Source organism: Orycteropus afer, unplaced genomic scaffold (assembly GCF_000298275.1).
Source record: "Orycteropus afer afer isolate SDZICR_OR568_19922 unplaced genomic scaffold, OryAfe1.0 scaffold00004, whole genome shotgun sequence".
Lineage (NCBI taxonomy): Eukaryota > Metazoa > Chordata > Mammalia > Tubulidentata > Orycteropodidae > Orycteropus > Orycteropus afer.
In genome coordinates, this window is record NW_006921591.1 from 12,554,834 (window position 1) to 12,575,791 (window position 20,958).

At 40.2% G+C, this 20,958-nt stretch overlaps 1 protein-coding gene across 1 annotated transcript in view; it reads right to left on the minus strand.

The window, feature by feature from the left end:
* The window catches only part of CCDC93 (coiled-coil domain containing 93), a 121,812-nt gene that overhangs the window by 97,735 nt on the left and 3,119 nt on the right, over positions 1-20,958 (minus strand). The window contains exons 2-5 of the mRNA XM_042780507.1: positions 18,232-18,345; positions 15,922-16,016; positions 11,045-11,156; positions 2,354-2,452 (exon numbers count right to left, since the gene is read on the minus strand). Coding sequence (XP_042636441.1) covers positions 2,354-2,452; positions 11,045-11,156; positions 15,922-16,016; positions 18,232-18,345 — 420 coding nt within the window. The remainder of the gene's footprint in view (positions 1-2,353; positions 2,453-11,044; positions 11,157-15,921; positions 16,017-18,231; positions 18,346-20,958) is intronic.

Here is a 20,958-nt window from a genome sequence, read left to right on the forward strand (position 1 = left end):
AGTTGTCTCTCCTCACCTGTAACCCTGGGGCTGACTGCTCTTCTGTCCGGGTTCCTGGCTTTTATCCTCTTTCTCCTGCTCTTCCGGCCTGCTACTCTGGGCGAGCCTGAGATGCCTCTCCTCACCTAATCCCTTCGGCTGACTGCTCTTCTCTCTGGCTTCTTGGTTTTAATCCGCTTTCTCCTGCTCTTATGGTGCTACTTATGCTTATTTAATCACAGAAAATTTTGTTCAGCTAAAACATCTTACCATTTACACAGTAAGAATTCTGTGGAAGACATGCTCAGAAATAATTTTAGCAATACTTTCAGAAACCTTACAGTGAACAGAAGAGTGACAGATACTGGTAGCTACAACCTTTGCTTTGTGGGAAGTCCTGAGAGAACATGCCTAGGAGCAGAGCATTCGAGAAGGTGAGCAGGGGGCATCTGAAGTGGAACAAAGATGTGCCCAGACAGAGGTAGGAACCTGTGTTCCAAACCCAGGAAATCATAGTAACAAGACCTAAACTACTGAGACTGTGGACACAAGGTCTCTCCAAATACTAACCTGAATAGAAAACTAAAAAAAAAAAAAAAATACATACATGTATATTCCTTATGGGAGCTCTGGTGGTGTAGTGTCTAAGGCACTTGACTGCTAACCAAAAGCCTGGTGGTTCAAACCCACCAGCATTCCTCAGAAGGAAGGTTGGGCAATCTACTTCCATAGTGACACCACCTGGGAAACCCAAGGGGGTTGCTATGAGTTGGGTCTGAATCAATGGCACATAACAACAACATAAATCACAAAATTTTTTTTACAAAATAAATCACAGATTTTCTCAGAACTTTTTGACCAGCACTCTGACCTCAATTCCTGCTCACTGCAAACACACTTCTGGAAGGCATCACCACGATCCCCCAATTTCAGAGGACAGATCCTAACGCCAGCCCCTTTAAAACTTGGGAATAAGGGAGGGTAAGGCCTCTCCCTCTACTAAACAACACTACCAGAAAAATGAGGAACAGAGAAAAATGCTCAAAAAGTGGTAGAAGATTATATAAGCCCAATAAAGAGGAAAATTTTATCTAAATCATGTTACATAAATGGAACAGCTTATATAAGCATTAAAAATGGATTCCATGCTAATTTTAAAAAGAGTAAATTAAGAAAGAAAACAAAATTGTATGTATAGGGTGACCACACCACTGGAAAATACTTGGGAAAATATTGAAGAAAACCCCTAAAACTTTAATAGCGTTTGGCTAGGTGATCAGATTATAGGTGACTATTCTTTTTTGTATGCCTTTTTATTTTCCATTTTTGCAATTGTGTCATTGTTGCTAGATGTCACTGAGTTAGCCCTGACTCACAGCAACCCTCTGTACAGCAGAATGAAACACTGGCCCATCCTGCATCATCCTCACAGTCTTTGCTATGCTTGAGCCCATCATGGCAGCCACTGTGTCAGTCCATCTTTGTTGAGGGTCTTCTGCTTTTCCACTGACCCTCTGCTTTACTAAGCATGATATCCTTTTCCAGGGACTGGTCCCTTCTGACAACATGACCCAAGTACATGAGACAAAGTCTGGCCATTTTCACATCTAAGGAGCATTCTGGCTGTACTTCTTCCAAGACAGATTTGTGCATTCTCCTGGAAGTCCAGGGTATTTTCAGTATTCCTCACCAATGCCATAATTCAAATGCATCAATTCTTCTTCAGTCTTTTTTATCCACTGTCCAGCTTTCACATGTTTATGAAGCTATTGAAATACTATGTCTTGGGTCAGGCACACTTTAGTCTTCAAAATGACATCTTTGCTATTTAACACTTTAAAGAGGTTTACTGCAGATTTGCCTAGAACAATACATTGTCTGATTTCTTGACCTGCTGCTTTCATGGGTGATGATTACAGACCAAGTAAAATGATATCCCTGACAACTTCAATCTTTTTTTCCATTTATTGTGATGTTGCTTATTGGTCCAGTTGTAAGGACTTGTTTTCTTTATGTTGAGGTATAATCCATACTCAAGGCTGTCATTTGCAATTAGTATGCTTTATTTTTACAACTGAAGGAAAAAAAAAACTTCACTTTCCCCCAAAAATTAAAGACACAAAAGGACAAATTTGTAGGGTTTTAAACTCAGTACTGACATAAAGAGGCAGTTCAAGTGAATAAGGTAACCCAGTTTCAATGCTTGGGTAAGACCAGTAGGGGCAGAAATATCAAGCTGCGGATAAGGATTAGGAGTTGGTGTTGGGATAAAGCATCCCTTCTGGAACCTGAGCTTATGCTGATCCTTCCAGGAAAGTCGCAAGTATACTCTCATGTTCTCAGTTGAGTAAGAAAAGCAAAGCAGAATACTAACCTCTGGGAGACTGTAGATTTTCTGGAACTGGGATATGGAGTAGGAGCGAATGTAGTCACCCATTTCTTCTTTTGTTTCAATGGCTCGCTTCACCAGCCACTGGGGAGGAACGTTGCAAAATGTGAGCTAACCAAGACAAAATTCCACTGCAATGAACTTAGAGATGGCACAACTCATGAACCCAAATAACTATCTGACTGACCAGGTGATGAAAAATTACCAACATACTGTCCTATGAGAAAAGCAACTGGGCGGGCATCTGAGTTGCCAGGTCCAGTGGGCCCTGGTGTTGAGTAGCTTTGCAAGAGCTTTATATACTACTTGCTTCATATCCTCAGGCCTCATATCCTCCTTCTCTTGGTAAAATGGAGGTGAGAATTATCAGTTCCTTCTACCTCACAGAGCTATGGTGGGACCAAATGAAATCACAAGTACTAGACTGCTCTGTAAACACTTGAACCATAACACAGATAGAGCTATTCCCTACAACTACCAGGCCTCAGTGGCAGATCATAATACAAATGTCTCTTTCCTGAGCTGCTTGCACAGACCAGAGAAAGGGGAGAGAACCAGTATAAGTGTGTTTGATAGATGAAAACAAAAAGCCCCAAAATATTCAGATTTGAGAACTGTGTGTACTACATACACAGCATTAGGCATCAAGTTAGCCTGATGTTCACACTGATTCTCTCACTTAAGTCTCAGAACAATATAGTACTGGCCATGTTTTACAGGACCTAAAACTCAAGAGACTATGTAATTTGCTCACTGATACATAGCTAGCAAGTCTCAAGACTGGCAGTCACAACTTTAAGGTTCTTCTATGCCAGAAGACTGACAAATAAGTTTTATTAAACATTTCCTATCTCTACAGGGCTGAGAAACACAAAAGGAACTGCTTCTCATTTCTCCCTATTTAAAACTCACACCTCCTTAAAACTACCTTTAAAATAGCTCACTAAACACACATGTGTATACACATATACCCTGAAGAAGACTTAGGTGCAGTAAGGATAAAAGAGTGCAAAGTATAACAAATGGCCTTTTCATCTCCTGACTGGCTCTCTATTCATTCCCTTTGTCCTTGAGGAACATTTACGGAGCACTTGGTGATGAAGTGGTTAAAGTGCTCAGCTACTAACCAAAAGGCCAGGGGTTTGACCCTGCTGCTCCATGGAAGAAAGATGCAACAGTCTGCTTCCCTGAAGATTACAGCCTTGCAAACCCCGTTTCTAGTCTGCTCTCTAGGGTTGCTATGAGTCAGAATCAACTTGACAGTAATGGGTTTTATGACATCTTAGCACTAGGCTTGGGGTGAGAGTTTTATTTTTTTTGAAAGACACATTTTTAACATAAACAGACATACAAAAACATAAACACACATATATACATATACATATATGTATGCATACCAAAACCACAATCACTGCTGTCAAGTCAAACCCGACTCATAGTGACCCCTCCATGTGTTTCCGAGGTGGTATCACTACGGAAGGAGATTGCCCAACCTTCCTTCTGAGGAGTGGCTGGTGGTTTTGAACCGCCAGCCTCTGGTTAGCAGTCACATGCCTTAGGCACTACACCACCAGAGCATCCATGTATATACACACACACATATATATATATAAACAAACATCCATTGGCCCAGCAGTAAAAAAATATTTCAAATATAGCTAAAGCCCCTAGGCATCCACCACAGATCAGATTCTCTTCCTCCTCCCAAAAGATCACAGACTCTTCCTCCCTCCACTAACCTTTAACTACATTTATCCAGAGGGAGTCACTAACCTAATAACTGCATGTGTCACATCTGTATTTATGCCTGTCTGTATCTATACCTGTCTATATACTTCAAGGAGTCACCAATAATAATGTATTATTTGCCATGTTTCTAAATGTTACATAAACTGTATCACACTGTATTATTCTGCAACTTGTTTTTCTTCATATAACATTATGTTGTTATTTTTAGGTTACTCATGTTGGTATGTATTACTGTAGTTCATTTTCTCTCCTAAATAATATTCTTTTAGATCAAATCCCACAATTATCCCTCCACATGTTAATGGACATCTGGAGAGTTTGCAGTTTTCTGATATTGCAAACACTACTGCTAGCAACATTCTTGTACATACCTCCTAATGTACAGGTGGCAGAGATTCTCCATGGTAAACACAGAGCAAAGGAAATGCTGGCTGGGAGGGTCTGCACATTTTCAACAACACTAGGCATTTTCAAATTCTCTCCAAAGAGGTTATATTGAGGTATCCTTCCACCAGCACTGTATGTGAGCTATTACTCCCCTTCTCTCCAATACTTGGTAGTGTCAGATTTCATTTGTCATCCTGATGGATATAAAATGGTATCTCATTGTGGTTTTAATTTGCATTTTCCTCATTACTAATGAGATCGAGCATCTTTTTTCTTGTTTATTGCCATTGGGGTTTCCCTTTTTTAGAAACTGAATTTCTGTTGGATAAAAGGACTACCCCTTTTTCCACTGGGTTATTTGTATTTTTCTTATTAACTTGGAGGCAGTCTTTATATATTCAGAATACTCTTCCTCTGTTAGTTATATTCAGTTCTTCTAGTCAGTGATTTGTCCTCTGACTTCTTTTTTAAAACTCTATACTTCAATGTATTTAATTTTACTATGATAACAGTCTCAATCATTCTCTCTCCTTTATGGTTTATGCTTCATTTTCTATTATTTACTAAATCTCTTCCTCCTTCAAGCAGAACAATTATTTTTCACTTGCAATTTTGCACTCTACCATATGTTGTTTAATTTTTAACCCTGGCCACCCAGAAAAGTGATTTCCAACAGTGTATTTACCATATAAAGATGTTTACTACAGTAGAACAATTTGCCAGCTTAGTATATTATTTTAACCTATCACCTACAGTGATTACCCTTGGAAAATTTCTGTCACAATGAAAGACCTAATTATTATAGAAATAAAAACAAAGTTTGGATATCATCGTATGGCATTTAAATTTGAACTCTTTCATTAACCAGCTGTGTGACCTTAACAATTAAGCCTCAGTTTCCTAATCTATGACCCAACTCGTAGGATTATTATGAGAATTAAGCAAAGTAATATTCAATACATTCAGTATAATTTTTGGCATATAGTAATAAGCATTTGGGAGCTCTGGTAGCATAGTGGCTAAGGCACTTGACTGCTAACCAGAAGGCTGGCGGTTCAAACCCACCAGCCACTCCTCGGAAGGAAGATGGAGCAATCTATACTTCCCTAGTGATACTGCCTCGGAAACCCAAGGAGGGGTCGCTATGAGTCGGGTCTGACTCAACGGCACATAACAACAACAACAACAACAACATGCATTTAATGAACATATGCTATTATTACAAGAATATGGTACTCAAGGACATTAGTAGGTACCCAACAATGGTACTATATTCATAATAAACCTTCAATGGGGATTCAACATGTTTACTTAGTCTCCTAATTTCTTTCCACATCTACCAAATAAATTAATATTAAGTTGCTACTGACTCAGGGAATTCCATTTCAGGCTGCAGAGCACTCTCCTGTGGTATAATGGAAAAGAAGTAACTGTTCCTTTTCCCATGGGTGTGACAGAACAAAGGACAAATGGCCCAACACCTGCCCTTTTGGTCATGGGTCCCTTTCTGTGCATTTAATGCCTTTGTATCTTTGAGCTATAAGCTCCCCAGTGATTTGGTTCCATAATCATGCTGGGAACCTCTGGTCTCAGCCACAGGGACTTAGAAGTGAGCCTTTAGCTAGCTTACCAGTGAGCGTTGAAAGGAAAAGATCATGGCATTGCCTGGGAGGCCTAAGCTTAGCTATCCCCATTGGGACACAGAATAAGTCTGCCTGGGTTTTAAATAGAAAACAGTCAGAAAAACTGCATCATCCAAAGAAAGAGAAGACTCATCTGGTGAGGTCCAAAGCTTTGCTGCTCCCATTGCTATGGTCAAATAGGTAGTGAACGACTCTTTGGAGGAAATGTTTTAACAGAGGTGGATGTCATCTGTCAGGGTTGCCACTCCCTCTCCAGAGAGCAATGCTGTTGTTGTTGATATGTGCAGTCGAGTCGGACCCGACTCATAGCAACCCCTCCTTGGGTTTCCGAGGCAGTATCACTATGGAAGTAGATTGCCCAACCTTCCTTCTGAGGAGTGGCTGGTGGGTTTGAACCGCCAGCCTTCTGGTTAGCAGTCAAGTGCCTTAGGTACTACGCTACCAGAGCTCCCCAGAGAGCATAACCACACTCGACATGAATTATCTACCCAGGAAAGGAGACAATAGAAAAATGCATGCTGCTCCTTCAGGATAGAAGAAAGGCTTGCTCATGGGGGGGCGGGCAACTGGATCCAGAGAAAAGGATATTTAGGAAGTAGCTGCCCATGGTAAAGGTAGCTACAAATAACTATATGAGGAATATTCTTTTGTTATTAATATCTTCATTTATATCTACCACTCCATCACAATCCAACTCCAAACAATGACCTCAAGCACTGACTAATGTCCAAAAGAGAAACAGAAATTAGGGAGCATTTAGAACTACTCAAGTCCCTCACGCACACTCCCACCCTAGCACCATGGCCAAGGGCAACTGAGGAGGCTGACACACACTACTCAACTCAATTTCAACTCAACTTAGCTTGACTTTTCTTTGAATCTAGAGAACCAGTTTCTGGCCTTTCATTCTTGTTTCCCTTTCAGAAAATCCTGTCATATCCGTTATTCCTCCATCAAATTAATCCCAGACCTGAGTAACTTCTTGGTTGGATCCTTAAGAGTATGATCAGATAAGGAAGGTAAAACCTATTATGTCATAAGAATTCACCTAGACAACTGATCCCTCTGTAATGAGCAAGTTTCAGTTATTCCAGTGAGAAGGGCTGAGGTGGGAACCTTTTAGACAGCCAACTGTGCCACAGGTTACCTAACCACTCAAGAAAAATACCTACCTTCACTAGATTCACATGCCTGGCATGGGAGAAAAAGATGTGACCTAGAACTGCCAGTGGTTGGAAGCTAGATCCATTTTTTTCTAAGGTGGCATTCAGAAAATGTCAATATAAGGTTTGCTAAGTAGTGTGAACATGGGTGGTGATCTTCCAGAGTCATATAAGACAACTAGATCAGTGGTTCCCAACTGCTGTTCTATGGTTGTTTTCACTGGTTGGCAGCAAAATAGGGGGGGGGGAAATGGGGTATGTGGCAAGTTTTTCATAACAATGTATGTATTCAAATTGAAGGTCTGATGCAGTGAATTACTTAATATGCCACTTCTAGCCGTGGTCTTGTGACTCCTACAAAATAATTGGGTAGAACTATGCAAATAAGGTGTTTGTGGCCTACCAAGAAGATTAGACAGCCTGCTAACGATGCAAACAAGGTGCATTGAACCCTTGCAGGGGAGGGATAATGCAAATAAAGTACATGGAACCCTAGTAAGAGGATTGTTTAGTTTTGTCATCCTGATAGGTTTTAAATGAGCCAAGCCCATAGACTGGGAGGGTGGACCTCGCTATCATCAAAAAGAGCCAGGAGCAGAGTGTGTCCTTTCAACTGAGTCCCTGTGCTGAGAACTTCCTAGACCCAGGAGTCAGAGAGCTGTAACACCCAAGATGGCAAGAAGTGGCAGCAGAGAAAAGATGGCAGCAGAACCAGGAGACTGGTGTGAGTCTGCACAGTGGGTTTCCTGGCCCATGGAGCAAGAGAGTTGAGAACTTTTGGGCAGGAAGCTTGGATGCAGAGTGGGATGCACCCAGGTCCTTGTTGGCAGAGCTACGCTTGTTGCCCCATGGAGCTAGAGAAATGAGCACCTGAAGTTTACTGGGAAGGGGGCCTGCTTCCAGGCACTTAGTAACTGAGCTAAAGAGCTTTGTAACACTTGCCTAAGCAGTGCAGAGGCCAAGACCAAGGGAAACCTGTCCTGAGAGGCCAAGAGAAGGCCTGTCTGCAGGGGGTGTGCATAGCAGAGAGAAGGCCCTGCTTGCTTGCACAGCCAAGAGGAGATAAGAGAGCTGTCTTGTACTGAAGAAGGGAAGGAGGTGCTCTCCATTTCAGCAGAGCCTTTTAGATCTAAAGGAGCTCTGGTAGTACAGTGATTATACCATTCAACTGCTAACTCATAGAAGAAAGATGAAACAGTCTTCTTCTGTAAAGGTTTACAGCCTTAGAAACTCTATAGGGCAGTTCTAATCTGTCCAATCTGTCCTATTGGGTCACTGTGAGTCAGAATTGACTTGATGGCTGTGGGTTTTAGTTTGGTTCCAGACCTTGCCTACATACTTCCTGATTATGATCCCAAGTTGTACCTGTTATTTCCCTAAAAAAACCCTCATAATCATGTGTATTATCTATGAGCTGTGTGTGGCCACTGCAACCAATGAATGCACCCAGCAGAGAAGTAAAGAGTGTCATGGGAGGGACAGTTGTTGTCAGAATTGGTAAAAGGTTGGAGAGTGGAGATACATCTGACTTCCATTTCATAGAAATTAGCTTTGGGCTGATGCTGACCTTGATTCTCACTCTTCCTCCTGAAGTTAGAGGAAGTCTGATGTCCATATGCCATTTTTACAGAAGGACTACTTTATTCTAACATTGGGAGTTTAATGAGATTTGCTCTTAGGAAAAGATGATAAAAGCAAGACAGCAGTTATTAAAAAAAATAACCACCACCAACAAAACAGGAGTAGCAACCCTACGTGAACCTCCCATTTTTTGCTTTAAAATTTTATAGGTCCATAAAATTAAGAAATTTGGTATCCACTAGTCTAGGCTCTCACCCAGATACATGTCCAGACATGAACCTCTCCAGCACTGTATTTACAATGTGGAACCTTCAGACACTCAACATGCTCAAAGAGACTACAGAACATCACTCTTCCCATGCATTCCTTTCTCATATCTGAACTAAAGTTTTTAGCCCCCAAAATTCTTGTGTAGGACTGAGTAAGGTCTAATCCCTGGAGACCTAGGATTTAGGGAAAAGGATAACAATTTCACAGTACACTGGTGTTAGAGGGTTTAGTAATAACACACTTCTCATTTTCACAAAAAAAGTATCAGGTAGCATCATCCTCTGATCAGAGACACAAAAAATCTAACAAACATACAAACCAAATCTGAGTCTTTGCCTCAAATTTACAAATTTCATGACACTTGAGGTTCCTAAGACCAATCTGATGGTTTAGGCTTATGTCTAGCGCAGATGAAGACTCCCAATAACAACAATAAAAAAACAGAAATAGCTACACTACTTAACTAAAATATGTACAGTCCTTGCATAAAGCACGTAAGTGTTTTACACGTTAATGTATTTATTTCCATTCCTTCAGGTAGATACTATTATTGCCTTCATTTAATAGGTGAGAAGTTAAGTCATTTGCCCAAGGTCACACAGACTGAAAGTGGTAGAGCTGAGATTTGAACCCAGGAAATCTCCAACATCCATACTCTTAATTTCTACATTATATAATCTGAAGACACGATTAGGAGATTTTTCTAGCAAGAGCTGCTCATCTTCCTTCCCAGCGACCGCATGGATGGTAGGTGGGAAAAGCACAAGGCTTAGAGACTGGAGTTTAGACTGAAATTTCATGTCAGCTTCTCCACTCACTAGATCTCTGTCTTAAGCAAATTATTGCCACTTTCTCTGAGTCTCATTCTTTGGAATCAATTGATTCAAAGAACTTTTTTAGGATCAGATAAAGCAATACAATACTGTCCCCACAGCATGCTACAAAGTTGAGTTTCTTTGCTTCTCTTCTTTTTAAGGTGCCTGGAGGAAAAGCTCAGATAAGAAGTACTATACAGAATACAGGGAGCTGTAAAGCATGAACCACTTTATCACAGAGCCTCAGGAAATAGCTGGGAGGTAGGGGTCGGTGGGTGGGAATAAGTCTCCCATTAGATATTTAGTCATCAAGTAAGTATTGAGTATCTACAAAATACCAGATGTTCTGGTAGGTGCTGGAAATATAACAGACAGCAAGACAGCTACAGTGCCTGACCTCATGAAGCTTACAGTCTAATGGGAGAAAATAAATAATCACACAAATGATTATTTATAAATGGTTACAAACTGCAGTAAGGAAGATTTCTGTGAAGGAAGGGAATGTACCCCTATGAGTGGATACAACAAAAGAACCTATTCTAGATTAGGAGGTGCAGGAAGGCTTCCTTGAGAAAGTTTAGTAGAGGTGAAATCTAAAGGATGAGTATCAATTAAGCAAGTAAGGAGGGGGAGAGAAAAACATTCCAGCCCAAGGAACCAGCACATGCAAAAGCCCTGTGACAGGAGGAAACATAGCAAGTATGAGCAAATCTAAGGAAAGGTCAGAGGTAGAACAGAGAGAACAAAGAAAGGCAGAAATAAAATGAAGTGGACAAATCAGAAGGAATCAGATAATTCAGAGCTATGGCGTTCGTTCTTTATCAAAAAAAGCAATGAAAAACCACTGATGGAAACATTCAAAGACAGCAATAGGTGAGAGTATAAAACCAGAGTACATGGAATACTGTGATCTTTTGAGTATAACATCAAGAAGCACCATTATGTCCTGCTGCCACCAAATCTATACACACCTATCAGATACTGGATCCAGCTGAGATGGCCCAAAAACCAGATCCATTACAGGATTTCTGATGTTTGAAGGACAAGATACCAGACAAAGCCTCTTACCTGAACAACAGGAAATATGTGAATAAAGTCCATGCCTTGGATCTGGTGGGGCTCCAGCTGGTGTGGACATTTCATCCTTGGCAGGACTGAGACAATTTTTTCTGAGAGAGCTCTGTTCAGAAACAACAAGCAAGAATGAAAACATAGCAAATGGCCCTTAAAACAGCTCTGAAGTCTGGGCATCATCCCAGAAGAATCTGGGACTTCTCAATGCCAGCCCAGTGCCAGACCATGATGATCTTGTTTCTCCTAGCTAACAACAAAATGAGAAAAGTAAGTACAATTTAGATGTGTATATGAGTGTGTATGTGTAAGGCCACAAAACTGACTATACCCTTTATTCTAAAATTGTGTTCTTCCTTCTTTTTTATATTAAAAGATTTTGTTTGTTTATGAAATACCAGTGATGTTAGAGGTACTAATTATTTTCTAACATCCTTACATGGCCAAATAAATAGTCATCAATATCCCAAATTCTTTTACATTTCATTTCACCGATTTCCTTTTTCTACAACTCCGGGAACCACTAGGTTAGATACTGAAAGATATGACTCTAAATATTATTCATGTAACAGTCAATTATCATATTCTGTGATAGATAAGTGCTCAAAATATGAAGACAATTAAGCTACAGTCCTTTAATTCCCGGAGAGCACAGAATAGCAGAAGAGATAGTTAAATAAACAATTATAACACATTTATAACCACTAAGACGAAGCTCACACAGGTTGCGATGAGTGCACCCTCAAGGGACACACAATCTTCCCCTATAAGATGCAGGCCCTCAGGCCCAAAAGATATTTGGAGTTTTCTACTCTGGGTACAAAAGTATTTTTAAAACAATTTGTAGCTTTTAGAATTTTTTTTTTTTTGATGGCCTAAAATCAATCCTAGATTTTGGGGAATCATGAATCCTCACCCTTATTTCCACAGAAGGAGAAAGTGCTTCTCAAGAGGGACACTCTGACTTCTCTCCAGCACCTCACCTCAATCCTCCTATGAAATGACTGGGTTTGGGAGGAGGAAGAACTGGGCTCCCTGAGGCCCCAGAGCATACTCCTAGATTCAAGAGGAAGGCATCCTCCTTCTTGAGGATGGTTTTCAGCCCAGTCTGGGACTGGGTGGGATAGTCTTATGGTGAAAGTGGTGGAGGAATGTATGTGTAAATCTGTTTCACTGCAGATTTAAGCTTCTTTCCCTAATTAGCTGATATTTGGTCTCCACCTAGAGGACTCTTGTTTCCTATATCTTCATTGGATCAGATTCAAGTGGAGAGAAGAGACGTATTATCCAGTCGGTCTACTAAACCCCAAAGCCATGGTACAGTCTGGAAACCTTGAGAAACAACCACCAAGAATGGCCTTGAGAGGCCATATGGAGAAATGAAGGCTCTGGGTCAGCTACATGGACAACTTACATTATTCCCTAGCCCAGACCTTTATTTATTTTTTTTAATTCTATTTTTCATAAGACTTATTAATTTTTTATGATGCTTAATCTGTATAATCACAACCCTGAAGTAAACAGGCAACCCCTACTCTTACAGATAGAAAACAAGAAACTTCAAAGAATTCAAATGGACATACTATGAGCATTCTGTAGAAACTTAAATAAGAATTTAGTAATTTTTTTATTCCAAAACAAGAAACTCATTTTGGTCAATAACGTGACATCCCCTAAGGCAGCTACATAAACAAAGCAGACCAGACCCAGCAGCCATCTAAAGGCTAAGGACCTTCTGTTAGGGAATTATGAAATGTGGGTAAGTGGGGAGAGCCATGGGTACCACTGCTGTCTAAAGTATAGGAAGAGAAGTAAAAAGAAGAAAACGAAAGAGACAAAGAAGTATTAAATATGGTCAAGGGTTAAAGGCATTAAAAAACCTCAGGATTTCTTAAAAGATGCCTGCTGAGCTAGGTCTAGTGCGCAGAGAGGATGTAACTGCTAGACACATTGGACCACTATGCTGATGAGGCTACTAGCTCAGGACAGCAACTTCCCAATGAGACCCAAGAAGGCATGCTAGAAGATACAACCCTGGGGGTTCAGAGCCTAGCAAGAGGAAGCAGAAGGCCTCTGCTGCTCTGGGGAGGATACTTATAGGGCAAGTAGTGACATAGTAAATTACCCCAGACTTTTTTTTTTTTTTTTTTTGGTAAACCTCAGCTAGTCACAGCAGCTAGCTGTGGCCTTGTTTACAAGTGCAGGACAATTTTCTAACAGATAAAGGCCCTGGTGATCAAGGGGCCAGGCAGATCTTACTAGGTGGCGATGTTGGTTCTGATGGGTGGACAACCACAGATGACCTTGAACTACCATACACTTGGCAAACTCATTTGGGAATACTTCTCTCTGATAAGATTTATTTTTTATTTTGAATTCCATAAGACTACTATGCCTTATTTCTTAACCTCACCGACTTGCGACGGGAAGAAACAGGTATTTGTTGTTCCTGCTCGACAAGACCCAATGCTTAGCAACTTATTACCAACTCTGGTTTTGTGTCTTTGCTTAGCACAAGTTTTAAATATTTATACCTGTTGGGCCATGATCAACAGACACCTTGTCTCCTGGTTACACCGTTGCTGAGCAGGAAGAAAGCTCCCTCTAGTGGCCTCAGATTTGAAGGAAGGTTGGGCAATCCTACTTCCGTAGTGATACTGCCCCAGAAAGCCAAGGAGGGGTCGCTATGAGTCGGGGGCCAACTCGACGGCATATAACAACAACAACAACAACCCCTAACAGTAGTACAGCCCAATGTCTTCAGATTAGGTTCCTCTCCCTGGCCACTCCTCAGAGACAATTTACTTGCCCAGGCCATAGCGCAAAGGATATTCATGTCATCTCAGGGTTTACAATCTTCTTATACCTGCCTCTCAGAAATAACTGTGAAGTCTGTACAGTCTCAGGAGCATATGGAAGCAGCTGAAGGCACTAACACTGCCAGAGGGAGGCTGGGGCAGGGGAAGAAAGTCAGGAAGATTTCTTACAGAAACCCACCAGTCTCCATTCAGTGGATGGAAGGTTGATCTTCTTACTTTCTAAAAATCAGAGAAAGTAACTAACAAGTGTAGACATCACCAGGCAGATGTCCTAGCCTAAGATTACATTATAGGTCATTAGTTTAACTCCTTTATTTTCTAACAGTATTGTGTTTCCTTCTCTATTGCAAATGGCATGAAAGAGTGAATTGAACATGAGTCTAAGTCCAGTTCTACCATGTACTCTGGGACTGTGGCAACTCATCCCATCTCTCTGGTTCAATACCCCATCATAAGATGAAAGTTAATCTCCATCTTACCTATTCAAAAGTTGTTGTGAAGGTTAAAAAATAAAATGTATTGCAAGTACTCTGAACATAGGTATAGAGCAAATGTGTAATGTAGATGAACTCAGTTATGAGCCTAAAATGTCATTTATGGACCTCTGAGCATAGGAACCTCTGGTAATGGGGCTTTAGGGAGGGAGGACAGAAACTTATGGAACTCTCAGGAAAGAAGAATCAGTACGGAAAACAAGTCCCAGCTGGGTGTGTATAAAAGACAGTCTACCAGGCTCTCTACAGACAAACGTGCTCCTCAGGCAGAGCACTTCTCCTTAATTCTGCCCCCATTTTTTTCCCTTCGCTTCACCTTTCTACCATCTTACAAGTACTTATCTCACTGCTTAATATGCATTTTTATAAACCATCTTTAATTCTTTTGAAAGTGTTTTTTTCTTGGGGAACCACAATGAGTCAGAAAAATAAAATAAGTCACAGAATCATACATTTACAGATACAGAAACTGAGGCCCACAAAAGGAGTGGCTTGCCCAAGGTCACATCACAGAGCTAGGTATTCCAAATAGCCTAATGACATCACCAAGTCCCTGGTAAGCAGTGGGAGACTGAGCAGGGAACCTTCAGGTAAAATCTTCCCCAAGGGATTTGTGCTGCCACCTTTTGATGGCACAGAGGTAATGGGAAGGAAGAGATTCTTTTTTCCTCCCCTACACAACTTCTACCTAAATTAGTTGTCTTTGGAAAGAAACAAACTAAACAGTCACAAGAAACTTTGATCAAGTAAAGTATAAGGAATAGCCTGAACATGCCTTTATATGCTAGCTGTATGACCTTGGCCACTGTGGTAGTTAAGGTTGTTGTTAAATTGGCTGGGCCTGGTTGAGTGGCTGGGCAGGTAGATATAGTTACTCCCCATGGTGAGACTGGTAATTAACTCCATGGTAGGATCTATTGGAGCAGCTGAGTAGCTGCCTTAGGGATGTGGGGTGCTTCTAGCATATAAGAAGCAATTTTGAGGAAGGTCTCCAGCTTTTTGGCATACTTGAACCCTGCATGTAGCTGAGTCTTCATTCAGTAGCCTGCCATGCTCTGACAATCTTGGGACTTTTTCTCAACTTGAATTAGTGGCCTGCCATGTTGTTTGGTGATATTGGGACTGTGCCTTTTCACTTGTCCACCTTGAGTTTGTCAGCCTCAATAGCCAGCTGCTGCCTGAGTGAAGAAAAGTCTCTAGCTTCAGTTGGCTAGGAGCAGGAGGCAGAGCTGAAGCCCAAGGTCAAGAGGCTTTCACTGAGCCGCTAGAGCCTGGCACTTTGAACTCAGACTTCTAGGCTTCAAAAATTTTAAGAATAAACTCCTGCTTGTTAAAGTCATCCCATTTGTGGTATTTTCTATTACAGTAGCACAGAAGTAAACTAAACAGCCACCTTCAGGCTCAGTTTCCTCATCAGTAAAACAAGGATGATACCTATTATGATGAAAATTAAAATAAAATTTGTAAAGCATCTAGCACAACTTCTGGCACATAGTAAACACTCAAAAGTTACCTCCCTTCTCCCCATTTAGGCCCTCTGTAGCAAATCCCAATAACTTACATTTTTTGACCTATTGTAGAGTTTTCCTGAAAGAGCAAATCAACATCTACATCAAAGTTGCAAGTGGTGATGCACCAAGTCATTCCTCCTACTACCTGCAAGACACAAAGAAAGTACTTTTTTCCCTTTCTCCTTTAGGGAGAGGAAAAGAAATGGAAGGTAAATAAATTATAAGTAACTCCTTCAGACTCAGTAAACATACACAATTATGTATCTTTAAAGATAGTAAGTGGGTGTGTGCTCCTTATCCCATCAGCTATAATTCACTTAACCTAAAGCTGTCTAATAAGATTTTCTGCAATGATGGAAATGTTCCCTACATTAGCTGTTAGCCACATGGTGACTACAAGCCCTTGAAATGTGGTTCGTGTGACTGCAAAGCTGACTTTCAAGTTAATATAATTTTAACTATTTCAAACAGCTACTGTATTATAATATATAGATAAAAACAATTACATTCTAAAAATCTGTCTAAAAATAAGCATTGGTTTATTCAGTATTTCTCTGTGCCTAGTACAAATGCTAAGATAAGTGAGGAAAGGGAAAGGAGGAAAAGAATCAAAGAAGTGTCATTAATGGTGTGCATACAATGGACCAAGTATTTGATATCTGAACCTCACAGGAAGATTAAAAGGTAGGCATTTTATTCCCTTTTTACGGATGAAGAGACAAGCTCAAGAGGCTAAGCATCTTGTCCAAGGTTACACAGCTAATAAGAAGAGAGGAATTATTCCAACTCAGGTCTGGCTGACCCAAAGTCTAACTTTATAATGATAATTCATACATATACACACACATATATACTCACACATACACTTATAGATACATTTTTTTTTTTTCTTTTCCTGCCTTCCCTCCTCACATATACACATGAAGGAGCCCTAGCAGCACAGTGGTTAACCTGCTCAGCTGCTAATTCAAAGGTTGAGGGTTTGAACCCACTGGCTGCTCTGCAGAAGAAAGATGTGGCAGTCTGCTTCTGTAAAGATTATAGCCTTGAAAACCCTATGAGGGCGGTTCTACTCTATCCTATGGGGTGGCTGGCTGTGAGTTGAAATCATACATATCCACTAAACACATGATTCTCCAAAGTCCCTAAGTGTTGTTATTAAATGGACATGTCATATCTAGATCCTCTTTATAGTGAAGCAGAGAGAACATTAATTCTCAGTTCAGCAAATTTTAACCCAGTTTCAGGCAAGTGCCAGATTCCACAGGAATTATGTATTCTATTGACCAGACATGAAGCAATGGCTGACATTCTGAAGCTCATTACTTAATTTCTGTATAGCTTATTTTTCCATCTACTTAAGGGAGATGAAAGAATCCCTGCTCTATTCATCTCACAGGATTTCTCTAAGATGTAAATGAGGCTAAAGCTAAAAATCCATTCTGAAATAAAATCCTTTTCAGACACATCTTATGTTAGAAAAATCAACAGTGAATCTTATGACTGGCTGTGATGTAAAACTCATGTGAGATGCTTAATAAAATACCAATTCTAGGACTCCAGCCCAGATCCAAGTAACCAGAATTTAAATGGAAGAGACCTGGACATCTGTATTCTCCAACAACCCAGGGTGACTTATTCACAGCCACAACTATGACCCACTGACAGTAAACTCAGGACATTCCTCCACCAGGAAGCTTCTCTGCCCACCCCGACTAACTTGGATGTTTTCTCTCTATCCAGTTTTATTACACTTATTAACATTGTGCTATTTATTCTGTGCTTAGAGGTTCCTCTTCTCTACAAACGTAGTGCTCTTTGAGGGCAGGGTCTTTGCTTTATCCTTCAGCACCTATTATAACACCTTGTCCATAACCATTCCAGGTTCTACTGAATTAAAAGACTTCATCCTATTGTGACTTCCCTTTCAAACTAAGAGCATTTACTATCCACAGGATATCTGGCAACTGTCTGTATGTATGCTGACTTAGGATAAAACAAAAACAATCCCATTGCCCTCAACTTGATTCTAATTCATAGCCCTGATCAAACTTAGATTTTACATAAATTTTCTTTTTCACCTAAATTTTCAGTTCCTTGAAAGGAAGAACTATGTCTTTTGTTCTTTTACATTGCCTAAAGATTCATGCACAGAGAAGGAACTGGATTCATATCTACTGATGTATTATTATATTATTTTAATTAAAAATTTGAACATTTCTCTAATGATCTACATTAGGAAGAAATGGGATGATAGAAATAGAGAAAGTAAAAAGCAATCTCTCCTTTACTTCCCCATCATGGCTAATTACGTACTCCTAACAAAAATTAGTGTAATGGTTAGAAGGGTTTCTTTTTACCTTGTCAAAAGGTGACAAGCCTTTAATTCTTGCCCTGAAATATCCAGCTGCAACCAAAAGTTCCAGAATTTCAGTCAACTTAACACTTTGTTCTTCATCTTCTCTTGTTTCCACCTAAAACAAAATGTAAGAGTTTAGATGGTAAAAGCTACCTTATATAAGGGAACACAAGGCATATCCTCTGATGCCACAATCTCATTGTTAAGGAGTAGGTGATATGGCTGTGTCATTGCACCAGATTCCCCATGTGCATACAGTGTTGCCTAAGTCACAAATAACAGGGTCCCAGTGATCAGGGAGATGTTAAGCATCACAGGTGGGGGAAGAAGACACACAGGGAGTACACGGGTATTCATCAGGAGCTGGTGGAATTCAGGGAGAAGGAAGATTAGCACATACTACTACATCTCTGTTCTCCAATAAATATTTTACTTGACAGGCTTCTCAACATTATAAGCTCCCTGCAGACAAGAATAAGGTTTTCTTTAAAACTCTGTACTCATCCTGGTTCTAGATGTTACTAACATGAAGGACAAGAACAAAGAAGAGAATTCACTACCTCTCTGTATTATTTCCCTTTCTGATCTTAAAGCAAACATAATGAAGACTTTCAATCTGATATATTAAAGGGTAGTCACCGCCACATAATACAATTACCTTAAATAATGAATTCACTTAATGTATTTTAAGAAAATTTATTTTATATCCTCCCTTCATCATATGTTTATGTACAATTCAAATCTGTTGAAACATCACAGTACTTCTGATACCTTTTTTCTTTTCTACTATTGCAGGAACATCAGAAACTAAGGTATCCTGGTTCATATCCTATCTACTATCTCACTCAATGGTGCCTGTTAAATCTTCCTTTACTATTGTGAAGTAAAGGGTTAGCTCAGCAGGTTTGGGGTTGTCCAAACTCTGCACATTCTAAGGTCTTCAAGACTGGCCCTTGGCAGGCTCCTGGTAGATGACCTTTGAGCCCTTGGAATACTCTCCTCGGTAAAAATGTCTTTGTATACCTGAGACCTTGTGCCCTGCCATATAGTCTATGCTAACAACGTGATTTATGGTAAATGACTACTTTGTATGCCTAGGAACTTTGGACCACACCATCAGTTTGGTCCCTGGTAGGGGGCTGAGCAGCTAAGCATGCTTATGACTGACCCCCAATAAAAACCTTGGACACCAAGGCTTGAATGAGTTTCCCTTGTCAACAACTCTTGGCACATGTTGTCAAACATCACTGCTGGGAGATTTAAGTGCTGTCTATTAGACTCCTCCACTGGTACAGAATAATAATAAGCTTTTGCCTGGTCTCTCTTAGACTCTGCCCTGTGTGGTTTGCTGATTTTACTGTTATACTGTGAGTATAAGTCTTTCCAGTGAATCACTGAATGTGAGGGGGTCTTGGGCATCCTCCCTTACCTTTAATTCATTTCATACCAGGAGTGGTACAACTGCCTCTCAATCCTTCTTCACTGTTAATATGTCTTGTTCACTGCTTCCTAAATCACAACCTTCATTTTATCACTTCTTAGCTCATCCTGTGCAATCATCTTCAAAGGATCATATACTGTCTTAAGAGAAATTCCAAATTTCTTGGTTTGACATTCAGTTCTTTGGCCCCAATCTATCTTTTTGGCTTTATCCTTTACTTCCTCTCAAAACAATCCAGAAGCGGTTATAGTCAACCTAGACAAGTACTCCCCATTCCCATGTCTTCACATTCACACCAGTCTCTTGTTCCTGCTCTTCTTTAACCATCCAGAAACCACTTTCAAATCTTAGCTCCTATGCAATGTCGTTCCTGACAAATCAGCCCGAAACAGTCATTCCTCTGCATTTTTTTTTTTAAATTTACACTCCATGCCATTCACTCAATTAAATATCAGCATCTTTTGAATGACATGCCTGATGTGATGTACATGCCTGTCTTTCCAATTAACTATTGGCTGGTTCAGGAGAGGACTTCTATAGTATTACCCATGATCACTCCTCTGTACCTAAGCAGCTTTAGGCTCAAGGGATGTACTCAATTAATTACATAAAGTACCTAAGCCAGCCATCTAATAACTGTTTTCACAATCATGGCACTGATAATGGAAAATGAAGTTTATTTTGAGATACAAACTGTCAGGAGAGGGAGTATAAACATATTAGCATACACTCAAACACAGAACTATTAAAGTGTTTGATAATCCCTTGAAATAGAGAGAGGAGGGATTACAGCCTTGATCCATTGCTCCTTTTATTTTTTTCTCTCTCAAATGACCCTGGTCTAGCCCATCAAAGCTCTGAAAGTTAGCAACCACTTTCTGTCAACCTAGCAGACATTGATAAAAAAAAAGCTGTATTAATTATTCCCATGTCTTTTCTGCAAAAGATCTGATGTGACTGAGTTAAGTGGAGAGAATCAAAAAAAGATAACGAGCAGTTATGGTTCACAAACAGAAAGTAGAAGAGGAAAAGAGTGTAATTGTTTTCTTAAAACTTTTGAAATGGAAAACAGGAACTCGTCATTTGTTCCATCATTCCATTATTGTTTGTCATGAAAATATTTCTAAGACATACTGACAGATAATACCTCATGGCAGCATCATACCTGTCCTCCATTAATATCTAATTAGCACCCACTGGGGAGCTCTGGTAGCATAGTGCCTAAGGCACTTGACTGCTAACCAGAAGGCTGGAGGTTCAAACCCCCAGCCACTCCTTGGAAGGAAG